Here is a 26,709-nt window from a genome sequence, read left to right as displayed (position 1 = left end):
AAATCAACCCCTTATTTTTTGAAGTCTGGAAAGTTATGGGGACATCACCAACATCAGTTGTCAAGTGACAGTGGGGAGTCACACTTGTGTGTGTGTGTGTATGTATGTATGTATGTATGTGCATATGTATATATATATAGATAGATAGATATACACAATGGGCTTCGTTCAGTTTTTGTCAACCAAATCCACTCAAGGCTTCAGTCAACCCAAGGCTGTAGAAGACATTTACCAAAGGTGCCACGCAGTAGGACTGAACCCAGAGCCATGTGGTTGGGAAGCAAGCTTTTTACCACACAGCAACTCCTGCACCTGAATTTTCTTTTTTTTCATACTTTTTCATTTAGAGAGGAAAAAATTGTTCCTGCTGCAATTTTGTTTTTGTTTTTTTTTAATTTCTATCAGTCCTAAGTTATCAGCTCTATTGAGCAGACCTACAGTTACAGACATTCTACTTGTGGCCATCCTATCTTTTGGCATTCCAAGGATTACATTGTCTAATGTTAAAAACTCTAGAAAACACCTACTTTTTTAAAGATGGATGCAATTCGAGGAAGAATTGGGTGCTATGTCTGCTCCTTCATTGACTGGATTTGGATAGATGTTTTTTTTATTGGAAAATTTATTTCAATTTTTAATCCTACAACGGCGAGTCAAAAAGTAATGCTTGCCTTTCAAACCCTCTTTCATGGGGCCAAAGAGATGATAGTCTGAAGGCGCTAAATTATTCCAGTGATGAGGAAGTGAAAACTGTAGTGAAGCAGTGGCTCAAAGAACAGTCGACAGAACTTCACGGGGCAGGGATACATGCTCTCATTTGAAGGTGGAACATTGCTATTGAGAGAAACGGTGACTATGTTGAGAAGTAGGGATGTGATCCACAGAGGACCAGCTTCATTTTGATGTATGATACATGTTCCTGTGTTGGTAATTATACCTGTCCTAAATAAAATGGCATTGCTTTTTGACTCACCCTCGTATTTAGATTAGTGACTGGGAATCTTCTTGTCTTCAGAAATCACTGGAAATCAATTAAAAAATGTTTATGGACAAATTTTGTTTGGAAATTTTATATATGACTATTTTGTATGGAAAGCTATAAATTAAAAAATTAAAAAAAACATCACACATCCATTATTCCAAATCGTACAAGAATGATTTTGGAGCACCAGCTCAGGCATATTGGCCATGTTGCTTGATTTTCCAATTTAGACCCTACTTACCATGTTCTCTTCACTGAGGATCTGGTTCATGTTGGTCAACCACATAGTCACGGCAGATGAGGAGGTGTCTCACAAAAACAGGGACTGACTGAGATCTGCTGGATGAGTCACCTGGGAGCACTCAGGAATATATTGACAAATGGTGAATGCAAACAGCACATACCTCCACCTCTGACCTGACTTGTCCATTTGTGTGAACTGTCAGAGTAAGATTCTCGTTTGTTATGAAGCTTTATCATAAGCTTTGTAGATTGATTCTTTTTCTCCTTCATCTTCAGTTCCTTAATATTTCCAATTATTGCAAAGATTAACTAAAAAAAGAAAGAAAGAAAATCAACTATGAAACATCCAGAATTTTCTAAAAAACGAAATTATTTACTGTCTTGAAGATAACAATGATAAACAGCACTTATGGTAGCAAGTGTGGCAAAGGGATGCAGAATGGGGGTGTGATAGGAACTTAAATGAAAGGACAAACATTATTCATGTGTTTGAACATTCCGGTTGCTGGCCAGCCATGGCACAAGCTTTCTTCTTCCTTACTGCTACAGAAGTCGATCAACCCGTTACTTAGCCATTCGGCTAAAGAGACCGATAGAATAAGTACTAGGCTTACAAAGAATAAGTCCTGGGGTCGATTTGCTCGACTAAAGGCGGTGCTCCAACATGGCCACAGTCAAATGACTGAAACAAGTAAAAGAGTAAAGAGTAACAACCACCAAAATTTCCACTGAAAATCTGCCTGTTCTTCTTAGTTCCAAAATATGGGAAAAGTCTCTCAGCCGATCTCGTGGTTACCCCACAGAAGGACCAGCAATTCAAGTTGACAGTAGAATAGTAGAGTGATTAAAGATCTGAATGTAGTGAAAGTTTCTGGTCCTTGAAGGCTAATTGCTGAGATGCTCATAATATATGACAAGGTAATACAGATGACTGTTACCTGATTAATCTTGTAATAGCTACAAAGGGCAAAGGACTTGAAAGCAAAGGATATGGAAGTAGCAAATTGTTGGAGCTGGTTATGGCAGTGATGGAGAGAGTTTTAGCTTGGGCAAGCTCAAGTTTGGCCTTCATACCTGGAAAAACTATCACAAACTTTGAATTTGAATTTAGCCAAAAGAAATATTTGGCTAAATATTCCTGGCATTTGTTGACTTTGAGAAGGCCTTGTAGGGTTGTGAACCCTTTTTAGTTGTCTTGCTGTGGACTATTCAGCATCTCTAGTGCTGGTGCCACAAGGAAATGGCTCCAATACACTCAGCAAAGTGGATGATGACAGAGAGGGCCTCCAGTTATAGAAACAAAACCAAATAACTCTTATAAGCACCGGTCTTTCTTTAAGGGTAGTAGCTGCTGATAAGAAGTGACTAGGACCGTCTTGAGATGATCCATCTAATCCATACCATTATAGGAAGTAGATGTAAAATGGTGTTGATGTGTAAATACCCTGCTGTTTTCTTCTCTGGGTTAATGGAACTTCAACACTTCTATAATGATCAGTTATGACAACTTATAACATTTAGCCTTAAACAAAGGGCGACACCCAAAGAGTGTAAACTTTCTTGAAGATGAAAAGACATATTCTTTTGGTTGTTAAATTAAAATTCTATGAACTTGTCTCTGCTCGTCTTGAATTTGAAATGTCAAACAACTTAATTGGTTCTAAGCCTGTTTATAACTCAGTAACAACATCTCTTTCTCCAAATACCCCACCTCCATATTCTACAAAATGAAAAATAATGATAAAATAGATAATTCTGCAAGTAGAACTGTGTCATCTCCATATCTTAGGTTTGTGATGTTTCTGTCTCCTTCTCCAAGACTTTTTTCCTTCTTCAGTTCCCTTATGATCAATTCCCTATGGGAATTGAAGAGATCTGGTGACATAGCAATCTTTGACTAAACCCCTTTCCTGATGCCAGCAAATTCACAACATTCTCCATCCACCTTTTTATGCATGCTGATTGGTTCCAACACAGGCTCTGCAAGATTTGGACGTCCTTCACATGCAGGTCAAGGTTAATGAGTTCTTCAAATAACATGTCTTATTTTGTCAAAGGCCTTTGTATAATCTATGAAACTCATGAAGACATCTTTTTGCAGCTTTACTGCCTGCTCCATTATCATTCTCAATACAGAAATAGCATTCCTAGTACCAGCAGCCTTAACAAAGCCAAACCATTCAGTTCCAATCTCAGGCGTTATTCTGCTTCTTGCTTGCAGAAATCTAATTCTCTGGAGATTTCTTGGTCGTGTGATGAGGAAAGACAGCCTGAAGAATTTAGCAATGACCCGAAAGATTGAAGGGGAAAGAAGGATATGAAGCTTGGCAAACTGGTTGGAAGAAAGAGGCATTAAACACCAGGAAGTGGAACTGTTATAGGAAACAAAAGAGGAGAGAATTGGAGCAGGACATGATTGGTGATGTCCAACATTCTTAGAAAGGACACTTAAAAAGAATAATTATTCAGCTGGCTATTTTAATGAAACAAACTAATTTTTATGCGATGGTTCGTTATCCATATTCTCTTAGCATATCACAACCAGCTTTTTCTGGAAAGTTGTGTCTCTATTACACGCTTTAATGTACTTAAAACTTGAATGTGTGCTCCCAATATTGGGGTGCATCAAGGCAGGGAGCTAGCGGAATGATTTGCTGGGCAAAAGGCTTGGCAGCATTTCATCCATCTTTACGTTCTGAGTTCAAATGCCACCAAGGTTGACTTGGCCTTTCATCCTTTCAGGGTCGATAAAATAAGTACCACTGGGGTCGATGTAATCGACTTACTCCCTCCTTGGCTGTGCGCCAAAATTTGAAATCAATATTGGGGTTCATCTAATATACCCCTGCATCTTTTATGCCATCGAATATGGCCTTGGTGACTCTTTTACTTGCTTCAGTCCATGAAAACCTATTCCCAGGCATTGAAGGAAAAACCTTCTCAAAATCCAGAGACCTTTACAGAATTACTTCTCATACAGTTGTCATAAAAAAGAAAAAAGACTCCGAGTATCGTGCCAAATGCTAGAATAATGCCATGTTTTATCTTTTACTTGTTTCAGTCATTAGTGTGGCCATGCTGGAGCACCACCTTGAAGTTTTAATCAAATGAATCAACCCCACTACTTTTGTTTCAAGACTGGCATTTATTCTATCAGTCTATTTTGCTGAACAGCTAAGTTCCAGGGACATAAATGCACCAACACCAGTTGTCAAGTGTTGATGGAGCACAAATACACATATGCATCATCATCATCACTGTTTAATATCCGTTTTCCATGCTGGCATGAGTTGGACAGTTTGACTGAGGTCTGGAGAGCCAGGAGGCTGCACCAGGCTCCACTCTGATCTGGCAAGGTTTCTACAGCTGGATGCCCTTCCTAACACCAACTACTCCGAGAGTGTAGTGGGTGCTTTTTACGTGCCACTGGCACAGGAGCCAGTCAGTTTGGACAGTACTTTTTATGTACCACTGGCACAAGAGCCAATCAGATGGTACTGGCATTGGCCATGTTCGGATGGTTCTTTTTGCATGCCACCAGCACAGGAGCCAGTCAAGCAGACTTGGCATCGACCACATTTGGATGATGCATTTTACGCATCAGGGGTACTCTTAACTGGGCCAGGCTTCTGTCTGCTAGATCCACTCACTAGGCTGTGATCAGCCTGAGGCTATATTAGAAGACACCTTCCCGAGGTTCCACACAGTGGGACTGAACCCAGAACCATGTAGTTGGAGACCCTTGTCTGTGCCATAGCTGTTGTTCATGAACATGTGTGGCTTAATAGCAAGTACCATGCTTTTGTTATTGTTTTAGGTGTCCATAGACATCTTCTCAACCCTCTTAATCTTGACTGCGTGGAACATCAAGGATTTGATCCCTGGAGGGAGAGGGAGCTGTAGTGTCACTTGGCTGAGGCTCATCTTCAGCTGAGTAGACTGGAACAACTGGAAAAGAAGTGCTTTGCTCAAGGACACAACATGCCAACTGGTCCAAGAATTGAACCTGTGAGTTGATGATTGTGAACCTAACACCCTAGCTACAAGACCAAACTCCTGGAATCAATTTGATACAATAATTGTGTTGTAATGTTAAGAGTACAAAAAAATGCTATAAACCTGTAATGACTGATGTCCTTGGAAGTCAGTGATCCAACATCTGACATTCGTAGATACTTGGTCACATTTTACACATACACATCGCTGTGTGGTTAAAAAGCTTGCTTCCCAACCATCTGGTTCTGAGTTCAGTCTCACTGTATGGCACCTTGAGCAAGCATCTTCTACTATAGCCTCAGGTTGACCAATGTTTTGTCAATGGATTCGATAAACAGAACCTGAAAGAAGCCCGTCGTGTGTGTGTGTTTGCAGAAGCCCTTGTCTCGGTGTCATGTGACAGTTGTAAATGAGCATCACACACACAAGGTTGTCCATTTCCAGTTTTCCATGAAAAATGTCTGGCTATGGGGAAATATTGCCTTGCTTGGGAACATAAGGGTTGACGACAGGAAGGGGTTCTAGCCATAGATAAATCTACCTCAACAAATTCTCTCTAACCCATGCAAGCATGGAAAAGTGGATGTTAAAACGATGATGATATACTACAAACATCTACCCAGTTCTGCTAAGTATAGCTACCTGCTTCACATGAAACTTCCTTAATGGTATTTCTCCAAAACGGCTGCTGTTGTTGTTGTTTGACCCCCAAATGTTGGTACCAGTGTTGTATTGTAACCATTCTTTCTCCAATTTTTCTTGTATTCTTCTCTCACTTCTCTCCCTGAGCCCAACCTTTGCTCCCTTCACACCTTCTTTCCATGCAACAGTCTCTCACATCAAAACCCTCCCCATTTCTCTTATCCTTCTTTTTATTTCCCACCCACACCTTCACCACCTCCTCACTTCTCTACTTTCCTCACTCACACACACACACACATTACAATTACATGCATACACCAACACCACGCCTCACTGACGTACACCACTATACTTCTGCATTGACACACCTACACACACAGCCTCCCCCCCAAAAAAAACATACACCACTCCCCCGCCTTATGACTATCTCAACACACAGATATATTCCTATAAATGTATATATACACACACTTCCTCCTTTCTTAAATCTGACCCCCATAGAACGACATTCATGCCAGGTTCCTAACCCCTCACTCCCCACCCTTCTTCTTTTCTTTTGGTTAAGGACTAATGTTAAATAATCTTTCCCGTTTTTCTTTCTCAAACTAATATGGTATTTGTTAAAACTAACCAATGTTGGTTTGTTTATGTCCCCACAACTCATAAGTTGAGCAATAGAGATTGATAAAATAAGTTCTGGGGTCGAATCGTTTGACTTAAACCCTTTAAGGCAGTGCTCCAGCTTGGCCACAGTCCACTGACTAAAACAAGATAAAACTAAACCTAGCAGTTTAACAAATATAGATCAATAAAATATCTACTGGAGTGATTACTGAGGCCAATAGGATCAATTGTCTTCAAGATGGGGCCTCAGTATAGCTGCACTCTAAATTCTAAAAAGAAACCTGATAAAAATAAGATAAATGAAAATATTTTTAATTGATCTTTTTTTTTGCTCTTTGACCAAATTTTGTTTCTTTGCAATTCCCAGGTAAAGAGGGTGGCTTATGGTACTGCCTGCTTAGCTTATCTATCAATTAATTTAGTACACAGCATAACCTTTGAATAGATTTTGTCGTACTGTTGATCAACCTATACACAACAGTAAGGACACCCTCCATTATCTGTATTGCAAACCAGCGACCCCTTTTCTTGAGATTATATGTATTCTAGAATTACTGGAATCCTGTGCATACATGTACACAAACACCCTTAAGCATCATCATCATCGTTAATGTCCATGTTCCATTCTGGCATGTGTTGGACAATTTGAAAAGATCCAATGATTCTAGGACTGCATTGTGCTCCTGTGTCTGCTTGGCCATGGTTTCTTCAGCTGGTTGCCTTTCCTAATGCCAACCACTTTATAGTGTGTACCAGGTGCTCACTGTGCAGCTCAGAAGACTATGGACCCCGAAGATTGGGGTCAGCTTTACACTGGAAGATGAAGGATTACAGTATGAGAGAAGGGAGGACAGAGCAGGTTGTTGGCATGCTATGCTTTATCTTGTTTTAGTCACTTGACTGTGGCCAAGCTGGAGCACTGCCTTGTTGTTGTAGAGAAGCTTCATTGTTTCTGTTATTTAGAAGAGGATGTCAGAATGATCAATAGAAGCTGCAAAGAGCTACATCAGGGGGGGGTGTCTTGGTGGCCCCTCAAGGTATGAGGTGAATAGAAATGATTGGGGACGAGTTGGCAGAAACGTTAGCACACCAGGTGAAATGCTCAGAGGTATTTCGTCCGCCGCTACGTTCTGAGTTCAAATTCCGCTGAGGTCGACTTTGCCTTTCATCCTTTCAGGGTCAATAAATTAAGTGCCAGTTGCGTACAGGGGTCAATCTAATCGACTTAATCCCTTTGTCCGTCCTTGTTTGTCCCCTCTATGTTTAGCCCCTTGTGGGCAATAAAGAAATAAGAAATGATTGGAGACAGAAGAACTAAGAGTGTTGGTTGGTGAAAGTTTGTGAAGAGTGTAAGGGGGAGTAAGAGAGGAGAAGAGGTAGGAGGCAACAATGAAGATTGGATAAGAGTGAAAGGTGGAGTGGGGATTGGTGGATAAGCAGTGAGGGAAGACCAGCGAAGCAGGAGTTGGGGAAGGTAGAAGGATGCAGGGGAGAGCAGTGGGATAATAATGATGATACAGTTGACTGGGTGGGGGGGGGGACAAGAGAAAGATGAGATGTTGGTGAGGAGGAAAGGGAGACAGGTGTAGTGCATGAAGGGAGATAATTTGGAGCTTCAGTGGGTAGGGTGGATGATCAATGTAACATAGGTGGAGAGAGCAACATTAACGAGTGAATGATGGCTAACAGGTAAAATGGTTTTAAGTAGCAAGAAAAAAAGCATTGATAAACTGACACACACTGATTCTGGCCAGGTGTAACAGAGCGGATGAAAGTCAGTTGTTTTAAGAATTAAAATAAAGACAATGTTTCTTAAAATTTGTCCTTCTTGTGTTGTCTTTTTGTTTTTGTGTTAGATTTACTATGTCTAGAAAATATCTCAATATTTTGAATAATTGAAAGAGGAAAGAAAATTTTTTAAATGTCCCATGGAGGTGCAGATATGGCTGTGTGGGTAAGATGTTTGCTTCCCAACCATGTGGTTCCAAGTTCAGTCCCACTGTGTGGCATCTCGGGCAAGTGTCTTCTACTGTAACCTCAGACTGGCCAAAGCTTTGTGAGTGGATTTGGTTGATGGAAACTGAAAGAAGCCTGTCATGTGTGTGTATGTGTTTCCTGTGCCACTGCTCAATAACTAGTGTTGGTTTGTTTATGTCCCTATAACTTAGGGATCCAACATAAGAGACTCATAGAGTAAATATCAGTCTTAAAAAAACAAAATATGTACTGAAGTTGATTCATTCAACAAAATATTCATCAAGGTAGTGTCTTAGCATGGCCGCAGTCTAATGACGAACAAGAAATAGATAAACAATACAGGAGCAGCCAAAGCTGAAATGGGGTTTGTTTAACATTGTTGGCTGTTGATGAGGACCTCATTCATTTTAATGATGCAACCATTTATTTTAAAAGTTATTATTAAGAGAAATTACTTAAACAGGTGCAGGAATGGCTGTGTGGTAAGTAGCTTGCTTACCAACCACATGGATCTGGGTTCAGTCTTGCTGTGTGCTACCTTGGGCAAGTGTTTTCTACTATAGCCTCGGGCTGACCAAAGCCTTGTGAGTGGATTTGGTTGATGAAAACTGAAAGAAGCTTGTCGAATATATGTGTGTATATATATATATATGTGTGTGTGTGTGTTTATCCCTCCACCATCGCCTAACAACCAATGCTGGTGTGTTTATGACCCTGTAACTTAGTGGTTTGGCAAAATATCGATAGAATAAGTCCTGGGGTCAGGTTGATTTGCTCCACTAAAGGTAGTGCTCCAGCATGGCCGCAGTCAAATGACTGAAACAAATAAAAGAATAAATAAACTTCTTACTCTTGACTTGCTTATTTTTTTAGAAAGAAAGCATTGTTTAAGGAAAATTATGAAGTAAGTGTGTGAACTTTGACCTGTAGATTGGTTCAATAAAGTTATTTGCTCATCAAGATATTAAAAAGTGTTTGATTTGAAATTGAAGAAGTTTGACCTAATAAAGTTTATATCAGCTTCAGGTGTCAAATTTGTGAAAATGAAAGATAATCTACTTTTCACGTGATATCAAAAGTGTTGTAAATGTTTTTCAACATTATTGTGAATATTCATCTTCCCACACTCTCTCTCTCTCTCTCTCTCTCTTTCTCTCCTTCTCCTGCACTTCCCTCAGGTTGGGGAACCATGTATTTCCTTTGCAGTAGCACACCTCATTCTGTCTTCATTCCTGATCTCTCTCACTCCGACCAGGTAACCTTGTACCTCCTATACAGCAAGACACCTGTTTCAGTCTCTCTGTCTCACTATAACCTTTTCATCATCTGACACAAGATCACCTCCTCCAATGCCCCCTTCCCTCCTGAAAGTTTTTTTTTTAATTTTGTCTTGCAAGTACTTGGTTACCCTGTCAGTACAGGGACCCACTTAAAAGCACCCAGTCCACACTGTAAAGTGGTTGGTGTTCAGAAGGGCATCCAGCTGTAAAAATCCTGCCAAAACAGTCACAAGAAGTCTGGTACAGGCTTCTTCCTGGCCAGCTCTTGCCAAACCATCCCACCCATGCCAGCATGGAAGGCAGACATTAAATGACAACGATGATGATGATGATCATCATCATTATTTAACATCCGTTTTTGGTTATTTGCATAATTTAAGCAAGAATAAGCAAACGGAAATAACTCAGAGTGGCCAGTGGCATGCATTTGAGTAACGTAGATAAATATAGGTGTATCAGGTACCTTGTCTGTTGGCTACTGAAGATAGGGTCAACCAATTGCAGAGCTGGTGACAATGAGCCAGGCACGGGTGTCCATGACAGTTCTTTGATCACCAGACAATAAACCTGTTCTTTTCCTTAATGGCGTGTCAACTTTGGAGAATTCTTGACTCCTGATATTATCTCCCCTTCTTAAGTGGGGCTGGTCTTAATTGCTATTTGGTAATTATGACATGTCCTCTGGAGGAAGAGATAATTATGTTGAACCAAAACTTTATGTTGTAAGATATTTGATATACCTGTATTCGTCCATGTTGTTCAAATAAATGCCATTGACCACTCTGAGAGGAATCATCCTTTACACTAATGAATTTTCCTTCATTATGGCTGTAATTGTAACTTAACTCTTCATCATCATCATTGATTAACGTCTGCTTTCCATGCTGGCATGGGTTGGAAGGTTTCACTGAGGACTGGCAAGCCAGGAGGCTGCACCAGGCACCGACCTGATCAAGCAATGTTTCTATAGATGGATGCCCTTCCTAACGGCCAACCACTCCATGCTTTTTACATGGCACTGGCCCCGTAGGCGTGGGGCTTTTTATGTGCCACTGGCACGAGAGCCACTCGGGCAGGACTGGCATTGATACACATTTGAATAGTGCTCATTACGTGCCACTAGCATGGGTACCAGTCAGGTGGCACTGGCATCAAACACGCTTGAATGGTGCTTTTTATGTGCCACTGGCATCGACCCATGCTCGAATGGTGCTTTTTACATGCCACCGGCAGCATTGATCCACGTTCAAACAGTGCTTATTACGTGCCACCAGCACGGGTACCAGTCAGGCGGCACTGGTATCAGTCATGACTACGATTTCACTTGACTCAACAGGTCTTCTCAAGCGCATCATATTGCTTGATGATTCAAAGGTTTTTTAAATGGTCCAGTTATGCACAGATTTTACATTTCTCTAACGCATTTTCCCTCAAGTTGTTCGTTTTCATTGCTTGATCCTGCTTGCTGTAATTAGGCTCTCTGTTTCCTATTTTTAATTGATTACTATGTTATTATTATTATTATTATCAATTTTATTTTTAGGCCCCGAAATGGTATGCATTCTCTCCTGATGACCCCATAAACTTGCTGGCATCCGATATGTGGAGCTTTCAACTGGTAGTCCTTGCACATTCAAGTTGTTTGCAAAAAAAAAAAATCATGTTTCAAATTATTTTGGAAGGCAGAATTTTATTTACAAAATTTATGGAAGTGAATCTTTGTTATCAGTTTTCAGAGGCTGGATTCAAAGTGTTCCATGACTTTCAATCTGAGGAAACATTCAAAATTATGCGTGATGTATCACTTACATCAGAGTCATTTAATATAAAGTGGTGTGTCATTGAAGTCACAGCGACACAGGACAATCTCCAGCTGTTTCCTGAGGTGGAATTTGTTTTAAGGATTTGGAATGTTTTTTTAGTGGAGCAGTTTAAGTGCCTTAAATCTTGGTAAAGCTATTAGCAAAACATTAACTCATATTGCTTTATATATAAGTCTACGCTGCTTAACAAAACCATTGCAGTAAAATATATGTGTGTTTATATATATATATATATATATATATATATGTGTGTGTATGTGTATATATACATATACATACATGGGTTGGACAGTTCAACCGGAGTCTGGTAAGCCATGGAGGCTGCATGAGGCTCCAGTCTGGTTTAGCAGTTTCTACAGCTGGATGCCCTTCCTAACACCAACCACCCGTGAGTGTAGTGGGTGCTTTTTATGTGCGGGGCCAGAGGAGACTGGCAAACGGCCACGATCGGTTGGTGCTTTTATGTGTCACCGACATGGATGCCAGTCAGGCAGCGCTGGCATCTGCCAGGTTCAGACGGTAGAATCGTTAACACGCCGGGGGAAATGCTTAGCAGTATTTCGTCTGCCGCTGCGTTCTGAGTTCAAATTCTGCCGAGGTTGACTTTGCCTTTCATCTTTTTGGGGTCAATTAAATAAGTACCATTTACTCACTGGGGTTGATGTAATCTGTGTGTCTGACCTTGTTCGTTCCCTCTGTGTTTAGCCCCTTGTGGGTAGTAAAGAAATAGGTACTTTTTTACGTGTCACTGGCACAGGTGCCTTAACTACAATTTGTTTATTTCCTCATGTTCCTTTCTGTGAAAGAGCATTGGCTTGAAATGTAAAAGACTTTCTCACTTTCCTGAGTGTCAAACTAATACACCTGTCTTCGTCTTTTGTTTTTCTGTCAATTTCAATTTGGGAGATCTATTGTGTCAAGTTCATCAACATCAAAATAAAAATCGAATGGATATTGTAGTTGTGATACCCGTGCCGGTGGCACGTAGGGCCTCACAGAGGAAATGACGAAGATTGAGACCCCTGAGATATGCTGTGACTGTGAAAACCCGACAAATGAAATGAGTTCATGGCTCGCAGGATGACCTGCTGTGCTAACCTTGGATCATAGGGTGACCTGCTGTTCTTGAGGAGACCTATTGTGTCAAGTACGTCAACACCAACATCAAAATAAAAATCAAATGGAAATTGTAGTTAAGATGCCAGTGACACGTAAAAAGTACCGTCCGAACCTGGCAGATGCCAGCGCTGCCTGACTGGCATCCATGTCGGTGACACATAAAAGCACCAACCGATCGTGGCCATTTGCCAGTCTCCTCTGGCCCCTCACGTAAAAAGCACCCACTACACTCACGGGTGGTTGGCATTAGGAAGGGCATCCAGCTGTAGAAACACTGCTAAACCAGACTGGAGCCTCATGCAGCCTCCATGGCTTACCAGACCCCGGTCGAACCATCCAACCCATGCTAGCATTGAAAACGGACGTTAAATGATGATGATATATATATATCACTGTATTACTGTACCAGCCAGACTACCAGACATTGTCAAACCCCACTAGTCACAGTGTGTTTCCTTGCATTGTGGTAGCTTTCAAATGATGCCACTCTGCTAGCTAGAATTTCTGAGTTTAAATTCTACCAAGGACAACTTTGCCTTTCATCCTTTTCAAGTGGATAACATAAGCACCAGTTGGTCAAAGGGGATTGACATCTTCAATAGCAGAGCCCTGAGAAGCATCAGATGATATCATCATGCTTCCAACATAGAACTGCATGCGTGCATGCATCAGCCCGCAACCTCATAGCTATCCATTGCATACATTGGTACAGACATGTCCTCTGCCTTTCATCATATCGTCCTTCCAGCGCTTTACTCTCATTCAACATAACAGTTGTAGGCTAGAAGAGGGCCCCATGGAAGGCCCCACACCAGATGTGATTAAGAAAGATATCCAGAGGCTTGACGTCATCTTGGAGGATGTAAAGGGGCTGGAATAGGACTGCCAGTGACAGGGAGCACAGGGGGACCTGGTCAGCTCTATGCATGATGACACTTCTGGCACCACTAACCTGGGAAGATCCTAGACCCATCAAGCAGGAGCAGGAAGCAAGCAAACAGGCACCAGCACCAGTGTTTTTACATGGTACCTGCACCAATGCTTTTTATATGCCATATAATATATGGTGCCAACACCAGTACTTTTTATCTGGCACCATCACCAATATCTCTATGTCAAATTACATGTGTGTGTGTGTGTTTCTCCCAGGCAGTGTTTATGTTTTTGACACTGTTGATACTGTCAGCTTGAATGGTACTGCCCAAGTGTCAAAACCATAATGGTATCTGTTTGGCAGCTGATGATGGATGTATGTAATGGCATCTAGCTGTAGAAATCATGCCAATACAGACATGGGCAGCTCTCCTCCTCCTCCTGTCAAACCGTCCAACCCATGCCAGCATGGGAAACGGATGTTATATGATCATGATGATGATGATATAGATATATACATATATATATATATATATACACATATACTCACATATATATGTGAGTGTGTGTATATATTGCTGCTCGTGAACCTAATGTGAATGCAATACGTATGCACAATCTTCACATTAGTGAATCAAATGAGAGAACGCGCAGAAATTAAAAAGATAAATAAATAAATAAATAAATAAACAAATGAAAAACAAAACCGAAAGCGAATAGAATGGAACGGAATAAGAGAATAGTTAAACTGGGCAATTCTGACAATACTTGTTTGGCAGGTCTCACGTGACCGCTCTATCTTATGAATATTCATTACCATCTTTCAATATGGCGGCTCGTGTCGTTCTGTTGATATTTTCCCTGCTTCTCATCGTTTATCTGGAGGCAGTTCAGACTGCAACTCACTGGGTTGTTACCGAGGATGGAAGGATTCAAGCACAGGTAGTCTCACATTCAATTTCAACTATATACACCAAACAATAACAACGCAAACAACAACAAAAAACCCATAAGCGTGTTAAATAATCATCATATTATTGCTGTACGACTGTCCATTATCCCAGAGCTTTATACATATACATACATGTATATATATATATCTTTATATATAAATATACATACGTACGTACGTACGTACACACAGACGTGTGTGTGTGTGAATGTACTTTTATGTTCTGCACACAGCATCGTATTATGTTTGCAGATGAGAGACGACGGTCCGTTATTCGTCTACCGTTGCACTTGGGTATGTTTCCTCTCACTCTTCGAAGAGGCAAGAAACTCCCAGCCATACACACATCTATCTATCTATCTATCTGTTTAGCTATCCATCCATCTATCTATCTATCTACCTACCTACCTGTCCGTCTGTTACTTGTCTATCTATCTATCTATCTATCTATGTATGTATGTATCTATCTATCTCTATCTATCTATATATATATATATATATATATCTGTCTATCCATCTATCTATCCTATCTATGTCTTTCTATCCATCTATCTATCTATCTATCTATCTATCTATCTATCTATCTACCTATCTGTCTGTCTCTCTATCCTATTTATCTCCTTAATATAATCATTCACATACGTTCCTCTCATCTCATTACTCAATATTCTTCTCTTATTTTTAAAGGATATAAACACATTCTCTTTCTTCCTCTATTCTTCTTCTTCTTCTTAAATTCTGTTCTGCTCTATATCACATCTTTTATATTTCATTCACATCTCTTCATTATTTACATTTCTTCTTATCTCTCAACTCAACCCCTTTCATAAGCATCTCTCTTCACTCCATCTCTCATTCGTCTTCACCGTATTTTCCATTCTTCTCTCCATCCCTGCTATCCACAAACACACGTCTTCATTGCTGCATCCGTTTTCTACTTTCAAATCTCTTTGGACCCAATACATCCCCCCCCCCACATCTTTCAAAACATGTCTCAACCGTTTTCTGTTTTCTCACCAATCTCTCACTCCTTTCTCTCATCATTCCTTATTTTATTCCATCTAATGTTTATCTTTATTTTCATTTTATTCTACATCTCTCTCTCTCTCTAATAATATATATATATATATAGGCGAAGGAAAAGAATACGTACACCACCCGTTTTCGGCATAACAAAAGCCCCAGTCCTAACCCTTAACCACCGGGTGTACGTATTATTTACTTTCGCATATATATATATATATTATATATATATATATATATATATATATATATATATGCATGTATGTACGTATAAAGTATAGTCATACCTAAACAGTTGTGTCCCCGCTCCGAATTTTGTTCCCTCAAAACTTTCAGAAAATTTGCTATCTCCGCCATCTGAAAGATATTTGCAGAAAATTATATCAAAAGACATCTATTTTTCTTAAAGTTATGAAGAAACAAATTTGGTGTTGTTTGGCTCACTTCTGTAAGGTATGCCCCTATTCATAAAAGGTGAGATTCACAGGTGTCACAACACGAAACTCTAAACTCTCGAGTTTCTCCCATGGCAATTATTAGTTAATAATAGACTCCCCGCGTGTGTATCGAAGGCTTCATACTACTAGCATGGTTGGTGTGACAAAATTATTCCTGTTGTTACCCTCTCTGACTAATTTCTGTCAAAGTAGTTTGGTGTTTGTATTTCATAAACAACCATCACTTTATGTATAGGACACACGGACACACACACATATTATAAGTTAACAACAATAACAGAGGTTACAACTAGTTAAGTATTGTTGTTGAAGGTAAAAAAAAAGGCACATTTTAATTATTTAACAGCCATGCATTTATGCGTTTGTGTCACTGCACCTGTCTGAATTGAATAGTTTCATTGACAAAACATGTGTGGGCGTATATGTGTGTGTCTGTGGGGGAGTTTGTTTATTTTGCAGTACAATCCCTAAATTTCTTGCTGTGTTGCTGTTTAGACCCTGTTTTAGACACTTATGTAGGTAACCTATAGCCACGCTATTTTTTAAAGACGGTATAGTGTGCTTGTGGGAGATTTCGGCTGCTATTTCTTGTAGGTCTAATAACCACTTACAGTCTCTCCTTCTGGTTTACCTCATACACCCATACACGTATATGTCCATGTTTGCTTGTATGCATGTGTGTGTGTGTGTATATATATATATATATATATATATATATATATATATATAATATATATATATATATATAGAGAGAGAGAGAGAGAGAGAGAGAGAGAGATTCCCTGGCGTAAGTTTCTAGTTTATTCATTGAATCAATAAGAGGTATGGTTGTTAGGTTAAGCACTAAAACATTAGTCGCAGTAACCTATCCCTGCTCGCTACGAAGTAGGTAAAATGAAATCCTATCAGATAATATTCGACAGCGCTGTCTAAGGTAAAATTGTCCCCCAGAATAAACAAAGACACACATCTATAAATACTATCCATCATTCTGAAGTGATGTGTAGTTTCGTTATCGTGTGAAACGTGTTGTGTGGATTATTGCCGAATGGCAAGGAACATGCGTCATTAATTTCCCCAAATGTTTAATAGATTTTACTCGAAAGTTGGTCGTTATAAACAAATGTACTGTTTATATTGTAACTCTCAACCGTTTATAGAAGAAGTATACGTGCGTGTGTGTGTTTGACTATTTACTTGTTTTAGTCATTGGACTGTGGCCACGCTGGGGCATCTCGTTGAACGGTTTTAGTCGTACAAATCGACCCCTACCGGTCACTGTTGCCGAATCGCTATATTACGGGGACGTAAGTAAACCGACACCGATTTGTCATGAGGTGGTGGGCAAAGAAACACACACACACAGAGTTTCTGTCTACTAAATTCATTCACAGAGTATTGGTCGACTGGGGACTGTAGTATAAGATACTTACCTATGGTGCTGCGTGCTGGGACTGAACCCAGAACCACATGGTTGCAAAGTGAGCTTCTTAATCATACAGCCATGCCTGCACTTATCCTTAACCACACAACCATATATGTATGTATGTATGTAGGAGACGATCTGTGGCTTGGTGGTTAGTGTGTTAGGATTGTGAGGTCATGGGTTCAATTACTAGACCAGGCAGTGTCTTGTTTCCTTGAGCAAGGCACTTTATTTCATGTTGCTGAGAATGAGTGCCAGCTCAGTGTTGGTGCAGCCGTCCTTCCTTCCAGCTGTGTTATTCTGGTTATTCTACTGGGTTCAAGGCAGTTGAGATGTCTGTCTTCTTGCAATTACAAAGGCACTGAAAACAATTAGGAAAAGCATGGCACATTACCAAGTTTATTCAGTTGCAAGTTAAAGCTGTGGAGTAATATTTACATCGAGGGAGAGAAGGGTCTGTTTTGATGCACTTTACCAGAATTTTTTGACTTGGGTCCAAAAAGCACCCAGTACACTCTGTAAAATAGTTAGTGTTAGGAAGGGCATCCAGTTGTAGAAACCATGCAAAAACTGACAATGGAGCCTGGTGCAGCTCCCAGTCTTACCAGCTCCTATCAAACTGTCTGACCCATGCAAACATGGAAAATGGATGTTAAATGATAATGATGGATCCAGTAAAACACGCCACTCCTAAATTTTTGCTATATTAATCATGTAATTGAAGCCAAGGACTTAACAGATTGTTATGGAATATGGAATGGAATCAATATATGTCATAAAGACAAAAACCAAATGTTGATATTTTGAATGCATCTAATATACATGTTTCAAGTAATTGTGTAAGAGAGCACTTGTGTAATATTCTCCTCGGTTAAAACATAACATTTGTCTGACTGGCCTCTAGGGAACCTACCTACTAGGAAAGAAGAAAAGGGGAAGGTAGATACGGGAATTAGCTAGGAAGAGTCTTTCTGCCAATATTAAATAAACACTCACACCGGTGCATGTGTTATTCATATTGGTGTAATGACACTCCCAAGACACGGAGATTTGTTTCAACACAGGAATTCACATAAAGGATCCTGCAAACCAAATACAAAAACAATCAAGACCAGAAATCTTTGAAAGGACCACAGATAAAATCATTTCTACTATAGGCACAAGGCCTGAAATTTTGGGGATGGGGATAAGTTGATTAGATTGACCCCAGTGTGTAACTGGTACTTAATTTATTGACCCCCTGAAAGGATGAAAGGCAAAGTCAACCTTGGTGGAATTTGAACTCAGATTGTTGGGATTGGCGAAATACCTATTTCTTTACTACCCACAAGGGGCTAAACATAGGGTGGACAAACAAGGACAGACAAACGGATTAAGTTGATTATATTGACCCCAGTGTGTAACTGGTACTTATTTAATCGACCCTGAAAGGATTAAAGGCAAAGTTGACCTCGGTGGAATTTGAACTCAGAACGTAAAGACAGACGAAATACCGCTAAGCATTTCGTCCAGCGTGATAATGATTCTGCCAACTTGCCACTTTAATAATCCTTTCTACTATAGGCACAAGTCCTGGAATTTGGGGGGAGAGGGTAAGTCGATTACATCGACCTCAGTACTCAACTGGTACTTAATTTATTGACCCCTGAAAGGATGAAAGGCAAAGTCGACCTCGGCGGAATTTGAACTCAGAATGTAGCAACAGACGAAATCCCACTAAGCATTTCGTCGTCCAGCATGCTAACGATTCTGCCAGCTTGCCACTTTGAAAGGATCACAGATAAACGAGAGAGACATCAGCCTGCAAAATCAGGCTCCCACATGTGCTGGTGCTCTCTATTTGTCTGTCCACATGTGAATCTATTTCTTTAGTGATGCGGGGAATAATGACAGAAATCAGATGCTGTTATAACATCTTTGGCATCTTGTTATCTTTCACTTGTTTCAGTCATTAGACAGTGGCCATGCTGGGGCACCACCTTAAAGGATTTTACTTGAACAAATTGACCCCAATACTTATGTATTTTTTAAAGTCAGGTACTTATTTTATTGGTCTCTTTTGCCAAACTGCTAAGTCACTGGAATAAAACAACACTAGTTACCAAGTGGTGATGGTGCAAACACATACATGAAGACATACACACACGTGTATGTGTGTGTGTATATACATGACAAAGGGCTGGTAGTGGCAGCGATTTGCTGTACTAGAGAAGACACGTCATCCATACACACAGGCTTGTCCTTTACGGGTGCCAGTGCCACATAAAATGCTGTGTAAACGCAACCATGCCGGTGGCACGTAAAAAAAAGGACCCAGCACATTCTGTAAAGTGATTGGCATTATGAAGGACATCCAGCCACAGAAACCATACCACAACTGACAAATGGAATCTGGACAGCTCTCCGACTAACCAGCTTCGTGTCATGCCATCCAACCCATGCCGGCATGGAAAAAGGACAGTAAATGATGATGAGTGCATATGTATGTATATCATCATCATTGTTTAACATCTGTTTTCCATGCTAGCATGGGTTGGACAGTTTGACTGAAGACTGGCAAGCCGGAAGGCTGCATCAGGCCCCAATCTGATCTGGCAGTGTTTCTACAGCTGGATGCCCTTCCTAACACCAACCACTCTGAGAGTATAGTGGATGCTTTTTACATGTCACTGGCACGGGCCAGAGGAGCTGGCATCGACCACGATGGTGCTTTTTACGTGTCACCGGCACAGAAGTTAGACAAGGTGGCACTGGCATCGGCCACGTTCAGATGGTGCTTTTTACATGCCACCAACATGGGGGTCATAGCTACAATTTCCATTTGATTTGATTTTGGTATTATTGTTGATGTACTTGACTCAACAGGTCTCCTCAAACACAGCATGTCGCCCTATAATCCAAGGTACTTTTGAATGTGCTGGGGCTGGTTATGTGATGTTGGTGTAGGTTACAGCTGTTAACTCACTTTATTTGCCGGGTCTTCTCAGTCACAGCATACCTCCAGAGGTCTCGGTCTTTTGTCATTGCCTCTGTGAGGCCCAACATTCAAAGGTCATGCTTCACCACCTCATCCCATATACATACATACAACAGGCTTCCACACAGTTTCCATTCAACAAATTCACCGACAAAGTGTGAGTTAGTCTGAGGCTATAACAGACGACACTTATGCAAGGCACCACGGTGCCATTAAATCCGAAACCACTTGTCTGCAAAGTGAGCTTCTTAGCCACACAGCTGCATGTTTTATCTATATTACATCTCAATTTTGTTTTCTATCTTTTACTTGTTTCCGTCATTAGACTGGCCATGCTGGGGCACCGCTTTGAACAATATTTAGTGGAATGAATCAACCCTAGTACTTGTGTTTTTTTAAAGCCTGGTATTTATTCAGTTAGTTGCTTTTGTCAAACTACTAAGTCGCAGGGGCATTTAAACCAGTTGTTAAGCAGTGGTGGGACACACACACACATATGGTGGGCTTCTTCCAGTTTTTGTCTGCCAGATTTACTCGCAAGGCTTTGGTCAGCCTGAGGCTGTAGTAAAAGACATTCAATGAAAGTGTCACACAGTGGGACTGAACCTGGAATCTTGTGGTTGGAAAGCAAACCTCTTTACCCACAGCCACGTCGGTGCAGGTTCATAAAAGAACCATCCTATATTACATTGTCCCTTCATGAATACCTTCTCACTTCGAAGACCAATACTGTGTGAGTGAAGAAATAGGAGAATGTGATAGTATGGTAAAATCCCATAGCCTTGTAGAGGCCATTCTTTGAGGAACCATGGAGATGGGAGGAGGTGGAGGAAAGGATTCACTGCAAATGTCAAGGAATGGACAAGTAAATCATTAGTAGAAACTGAAGGCTGGCCCATAACCATAAATGAGGGGAGGCTGTACATTGCTCCCATGAATCCTTCAGAATGAACATGAGATGCATTCAAAAGTTATCCGATTTTTTTTTTTCCTGCCAAAAACTAATGCTGCATAGGCAAAACCTTTTGGGTAGGAAGTGATGCCACCATCCTTCCTGTGCAGGCATGAAAATTTTCATGCTGGTAAGCAATGTCAGTTCTTGGCTGTTATGCACACTCAGATTTTCATTTCCATGCCTGATGTCCGAACGTATCGAGCAGAGACCATAAACCCATGCCTCATCTCCGGTGATGATGGTCTTCATGAAGCCTGGGTCATGGTTTTGCACAGTCCAGCATGTCCTGGGCAATTTCCATGTAGAGTTGCTTTTGATGCTCTGCCAGCCCCTTGGGCCCAGGTTTGTGGTAACACTTGATACAATATTTTTGCTGAATGTGTTCGGTAGAAACAAAAATCCAATAAGTGTACACTACACGTCTGTACTCTAAGTGTAACAACTGGGAACAGACATGGCTTATCGGAGTGAAGGTTTCAACACATGTGAAGGCAGGGGGGACATCTCATCCCATCCAAAGGGTTTTGCCCACACGGCATTAGTTTTGGCAGGAAAAAATAAAATCAGATACTTTTTGAACCTCATATGTGTGTGTGTGTGTGTGTGTGTATACACATGTGCACACACATATATGTATTTAACTATATTTGTGTGTATGTATATATATATATATGTATGCATGTAAAAAGCACCCAGCACACTCTGCAAAATGGTTCATGTTTGGAAGGAAATCTGGCTGTGGAGATCATGCCACAACAGACAGTTGAACTGTGGACAGCTCCCCGGCTGGCCAGCTTCATGTCAAGCCGTGCAACCTATGCCAGCCTAGAAAATGCATGTTAAATGGTGATATATATAAAGTATATGTGTTATATTTATAATTGGTAGAAATTACAGAGTGACTCAAGGGGCTGAAAGTTTTGTGTATGAGCACTTATCAGTAAATGCCAATGTACAAATCTCTTAACCCTGAAGCCATTCTGTAATGTCTGCTGATCATTAATAAAAAATATATAAATATATACTCATGTTTTGAGCTCAGTTTTCCCCTTTGTATCACCTGTTCTCTCTGGCCAGGTAACCTTGTACCTCCTCTACAGCAAGACACCTGTTTCAGTCTCTCTGTCTCACTATAACCTTTTCATCATCCGACACAAGATCACCTCCTCCAATACCCTCACCTCTCTCAAAATTCCTTATCTTGCAAGTTACTTGGTGACCCTGTCAGTGCGGGTCCCACTTAAAAAGCACCCAGTCCACACTATAAAGTGGCTGGCATTTGGAAGGGCTTCCAGCTGTAAAAAACCTTACCAAAACTGACCTCACCTGTGTTTTGTGCCACGTAAAATGTACTGAGTTCACTCTGCTGAGTGGTTAGTGTCAGGAAAGGCATCCAGCCGTAAAAAACCTTGCCAAAACAGTCACAGGAGTCTGGTGCAGGCTCCTACCTGGCCAGCTCCTGTCTAACCATCCCACCCATGCCAGCATGAAGGTGGACGTTAAACGATGATGATAGTGATGATGCTATATGTGTGTGTGTGTGGGTATGTATCTATCTGTAACTACACACGTGCTGTTGGTGTTTTTTTCCCTTCTCTGGATTATTTCGTTTTCCTTTCTGACGAAGAGCTATGCTTGAAATGTTAAAAATCTTTTTACCGAGCGTCAAACTAATACATTCCATGTGCACATCCTCTTGTTGATTTGTTATACTTATGCTTAATGTAAGATTATTCAATTTGACTATTTATATATGTGTGTGTGTGTATATATATATATGTGTGTGTGTGTGTATATATATATATGTGTGTGTGTGTGTATATATATATATGTGTGTGTGTGTGTATATATATATATGTGTGTGTGTGTGTGTATATATATATATATGTGTGTGTGTGTATATATATATATATATATAAGGTGAGCTGGCAGACACGTTAGCGCACTGCGTGAAATGCTTAGCGGTATTTCATCTGTCGTTACGTTCTGAGTTCAAGTTCCACCGAGGTCAACTTTGCCTTTCATCCATTCGGGGTTGATAAAGTACCAGTTTCGCACTGGGGTCGATATAATCGACTCAATCCCTTCGTCTGTCCTTGTTTGTCCCCTCTATGTTTAGCCCCTTCTGAGCAGTAAAGAAATATATATATACATATACACACACACACACACACACACACACATATATATGTATATATGTGTGTGTGTGTGTGTATATATATATATATGTGCACACAAACACACATGCACACATTATACATATGCTTGTGTGTGTGTATTCAGCCATGGCTGTGCAGTTAAGAAATTTGCTTCAGAATCATTTAGTTTGGAGTTTGGTCCCACTGCATCAGTGTTGTTCTTTGCTATAGTAGCAAACCAACCAATACTTTGTGAGTGAAAGTGATTGAGGGAATCTGGGAGAGATCCTTCATCTATATATATATATACATATACACACACACACACATCATATATGCATGTGTGTGTGTGTGTGCATGAGAGAGAGAGAGGGAGGGAGTTCCTATTTTCTCTAGACTTGTGTCCACTCAGTGTAAACAAAGGTCTTCCTGTTTATATAGATGATGCCAATCGCTTGCAGCCTGCCACGTAAGCATGTCCAGCTCTCTTAGCATGTCTTGACTTGTTGTGCGATCATTGTAAATAAAAGGTTCACTGAAACAGTGTCTTTCGTTTCCCGATTGCCACGTGTCTCTGTCCAGTTATTTGATCGACTGGGTAGTTACGACAGTGATGGTTGGCATCACAAACATTTTATATCATTGGATCAAATTGGCAGGTGGTTTTCATACCTTTTGATGTTCATATACTCTGTATTGAGAAATAGACTGACTTTGGCTGTAATATTCTCAAGGGATGTTAACAGTCCTGTTGATGAAGTGTCAGGAAAAGGTCGTTACCATAGTGAAGGTCAGAGTGACATAGTCTCTGCTGGTGTCTTGAATACTTCTGCTTGTCGGCGAAGCCTTTTTGTTGGTTGACATCAAGCCTTTATCTGAAGATGTAGTCCTATACTGTGACAAAGAAAAGAGCAGATGGGTTGTCTCCTTGAAGGATTCCTGCTGCTTTTGGAAGCTCTTTAGCTGGTGCCACATAAGAAGCTCCTGTGCTGTTACCATGTAAAAATCATCCAGTCCACACTCAGTGAAGTGGTTGGCATTAGGAAGGGCATCCAGCTGTAAAAACCATGCTAGAACAGGCAGCTGGAATCTGGTGCAGCCCTCCGTTTAACCAGCTTTTGTCAAACTGTCCAACTCATGTCAGTATGACAAACAGACGTTGCATGATGACAGATTTTCTGTGCTTCCACACCTGATGGTAGCAGCTTTGGTTATCTTACCTAGGATCATCTTACCTGTATTTCAATAGAATATATAACATGACACTTTCGATACCAACCCAGCTGAAACCACCTCTGGCTCTGTAGTACAAATGTCTTGTTTTCATAAAAGTTTTGAATTAAAATCTTCCACCAAACCTTAGTCACAATTTATGTTCCTAACACTAGCTGAATGATAACGAAGTTATTTTATTAAATTCTTTGTTATATTTAAAATTAATTGAAAGAAACACAAAGCATCTCGACAGAAATAAGGTAAGAAAAGGGTTAAATATATAATAGAGAAACAATTCTTAAAGTTCAGCAGATGGTTAGATGCATTGTCTGCATTGGTGCAAATATAATGGTTGGCACTGTGTCTTTGTACAGCAAGGCAAATAAAGTTTGTAGACCAGTCTTGGAAAAGGCTTGTAGCTATTCAAGTCTTATTTAAACACCAAATAGCAGGTGGAGTAAACTTAGCATAGATGTTGAAAACCCTTGACTTTTAGGAGTGATACATAAGGGGGGGGGGTTGTTGTTTCGTGTCACTGTAGCATTTCTTCCTGCAAGAGTCATCAGACAAATTTTTGGAAGCTTTAAAGCTTGGTGCTGATTTTTCTTCACTGTACAGCACCTTGGACGTGTTTCTTCTACTACAACCCCAGGCCAGAAAAAGCCTTGTAAGTGGATTTGGTTGACAGAAATTGAAAGAAGCCCATCATTCATGTGTATTTGTATATTTGTGCATATCCTTAATTTGATATTGTGTAATTTAATACAAGTGATGTCGTTCACCCAGCCTACTAGAAAGAAAAGTTTTACATTAAAAGCTGCTCCTTCTGGTTTCTTCAAATTTTCCTTCAAACTTTTAGCTTTTACTTGAATGGCCAAAAGTTTGGAACATTTTTTTAAAAATTAAAATTATGTTCAAATACAATTCGATTCAAATACTGTGTATACTCAAGTAACTGTTGATCTCATGTAAAAATCGACCCCCCCCCCGCCACTATTTTTGGCCAAAAAATTAGGAATTTTCCATAGACCCTGTATAAAAGTTGATCCTAGTATTTCATGAACAACAGGACAACACTTGTGGGTCAAGGTTCCGTATCGTCCTTTATGCAGAAATAACACTGTCACAAAATTGTGTGGCCACCTTACTGTAGCCTGCCTCTAGAGGTGGAATGCTCAGTGCTTATAGTAAGACACCATTTAATAGTGAGCACTACACATCTGATGATGGGTGCTACATCACCATTACTAAAATGTATGCACAGGATATGCTGCAAGTCTGCATACATCTTGCAGCACAATAAACACATGTATCATACATTCGTTGTTTAGATGGTGAGAAACTTGTTTCACAAACAGCACTTTTGGTGAACCCTGGCAAACGCCATTGTCTGAATTCATACAAAGACCTGACTTTGGTAAACCTAAAAGCATTCAGTTAATCACTAGGCCATTATATTTTACTAGGGCATGTGTTTTGATGCCTAGAATTGGTAATATTTCTGTAATTCATTGTGTTATTTGTTTTTATTCGCTTAGAGATCAGCTGGGCTTCTGCTGCTGCTCATACAGCACTTTGGAGTCTAGCTTGGATTCCACTTCCTGAAAAGTAATATCCATGTTGACCCTATAAATTTGATCTTTAAAAAAAAGGGTCCAAAAAATTCGACAATTACATGAGTATATATGATATATACTATGTATATATTTGGGTATCTAATATATAAAATCTAATTTTCAGACCTATGTTCCAAACTTTTGGCCAAGTAATAATATTTTGCATATTAAATATAAGTTTGGGCATTTAATATGAAAAAATGTAATTTTCAGATCTATACAGTTCTATATTTAAGAGATGAGGAATTATGTAGATTATTTTCATTATTTACATTTGACGATATTTCTCCTCATCTTGTTTGTTGTTAACACAACATTTCAGCTGATATACTCTCCAGCCTTCATCAAGTGTCTTGGGGAAATTTCGAACTTGGGTTCTCATTCCTAAGG

General features: G+C 40.1%; 1 protein-coding gene across 3 annotated transcripts in view; it reads left to right on the top strand.

The window, feature by feature from the left end:
• The window catches only part of LOC115213839 (tetratricopeptide repeat protein 17), a 137,154-nt gene that overhangs the window by 1,569 nt on the left and 108,876 nt on the right, over window positions 1-26,709 (top strand). For 2 of the 3 annotated variants that reach the window (XM_029782766.2, XM_029782767.2), the window contains exon 1: window positions 14,351-14,501. The exons of the other annotated variant lie outside the window; for it this stretch is intronic. In XM_029782766.2, the coding sequence (XP_029638626.1) occupies window positions 14,388-14,501 (114 nt within the window). In that variant the 5' untranslated portion in view covers window positions 14,351-14,387. Of the gene's footprint in view, window positions 1-14,350; window positions 14,502-26,709 lie in introns of those variants that run through there. 3 annotated transcript variants of the gene reach the window in all.

This window comes from Octopus sinensis, linkage group LG7 (genome assembly GCF_006345805.1).
Source record: "Octopus sinensis linkage group LG7, ASM634580v1, whole genome shotgun sequence".
In the NCBI taxonomy this organism is placed as follows: domain Eukaryota; kingdom Metazoa; phylum Mollusca; class Cephalopoda; order Octopoda; family Octopodidae; genus Octopus; species Octopus sinensis.
This window is presented reverse-complemented; position numbering and strand designations above follow the sequence as displayed.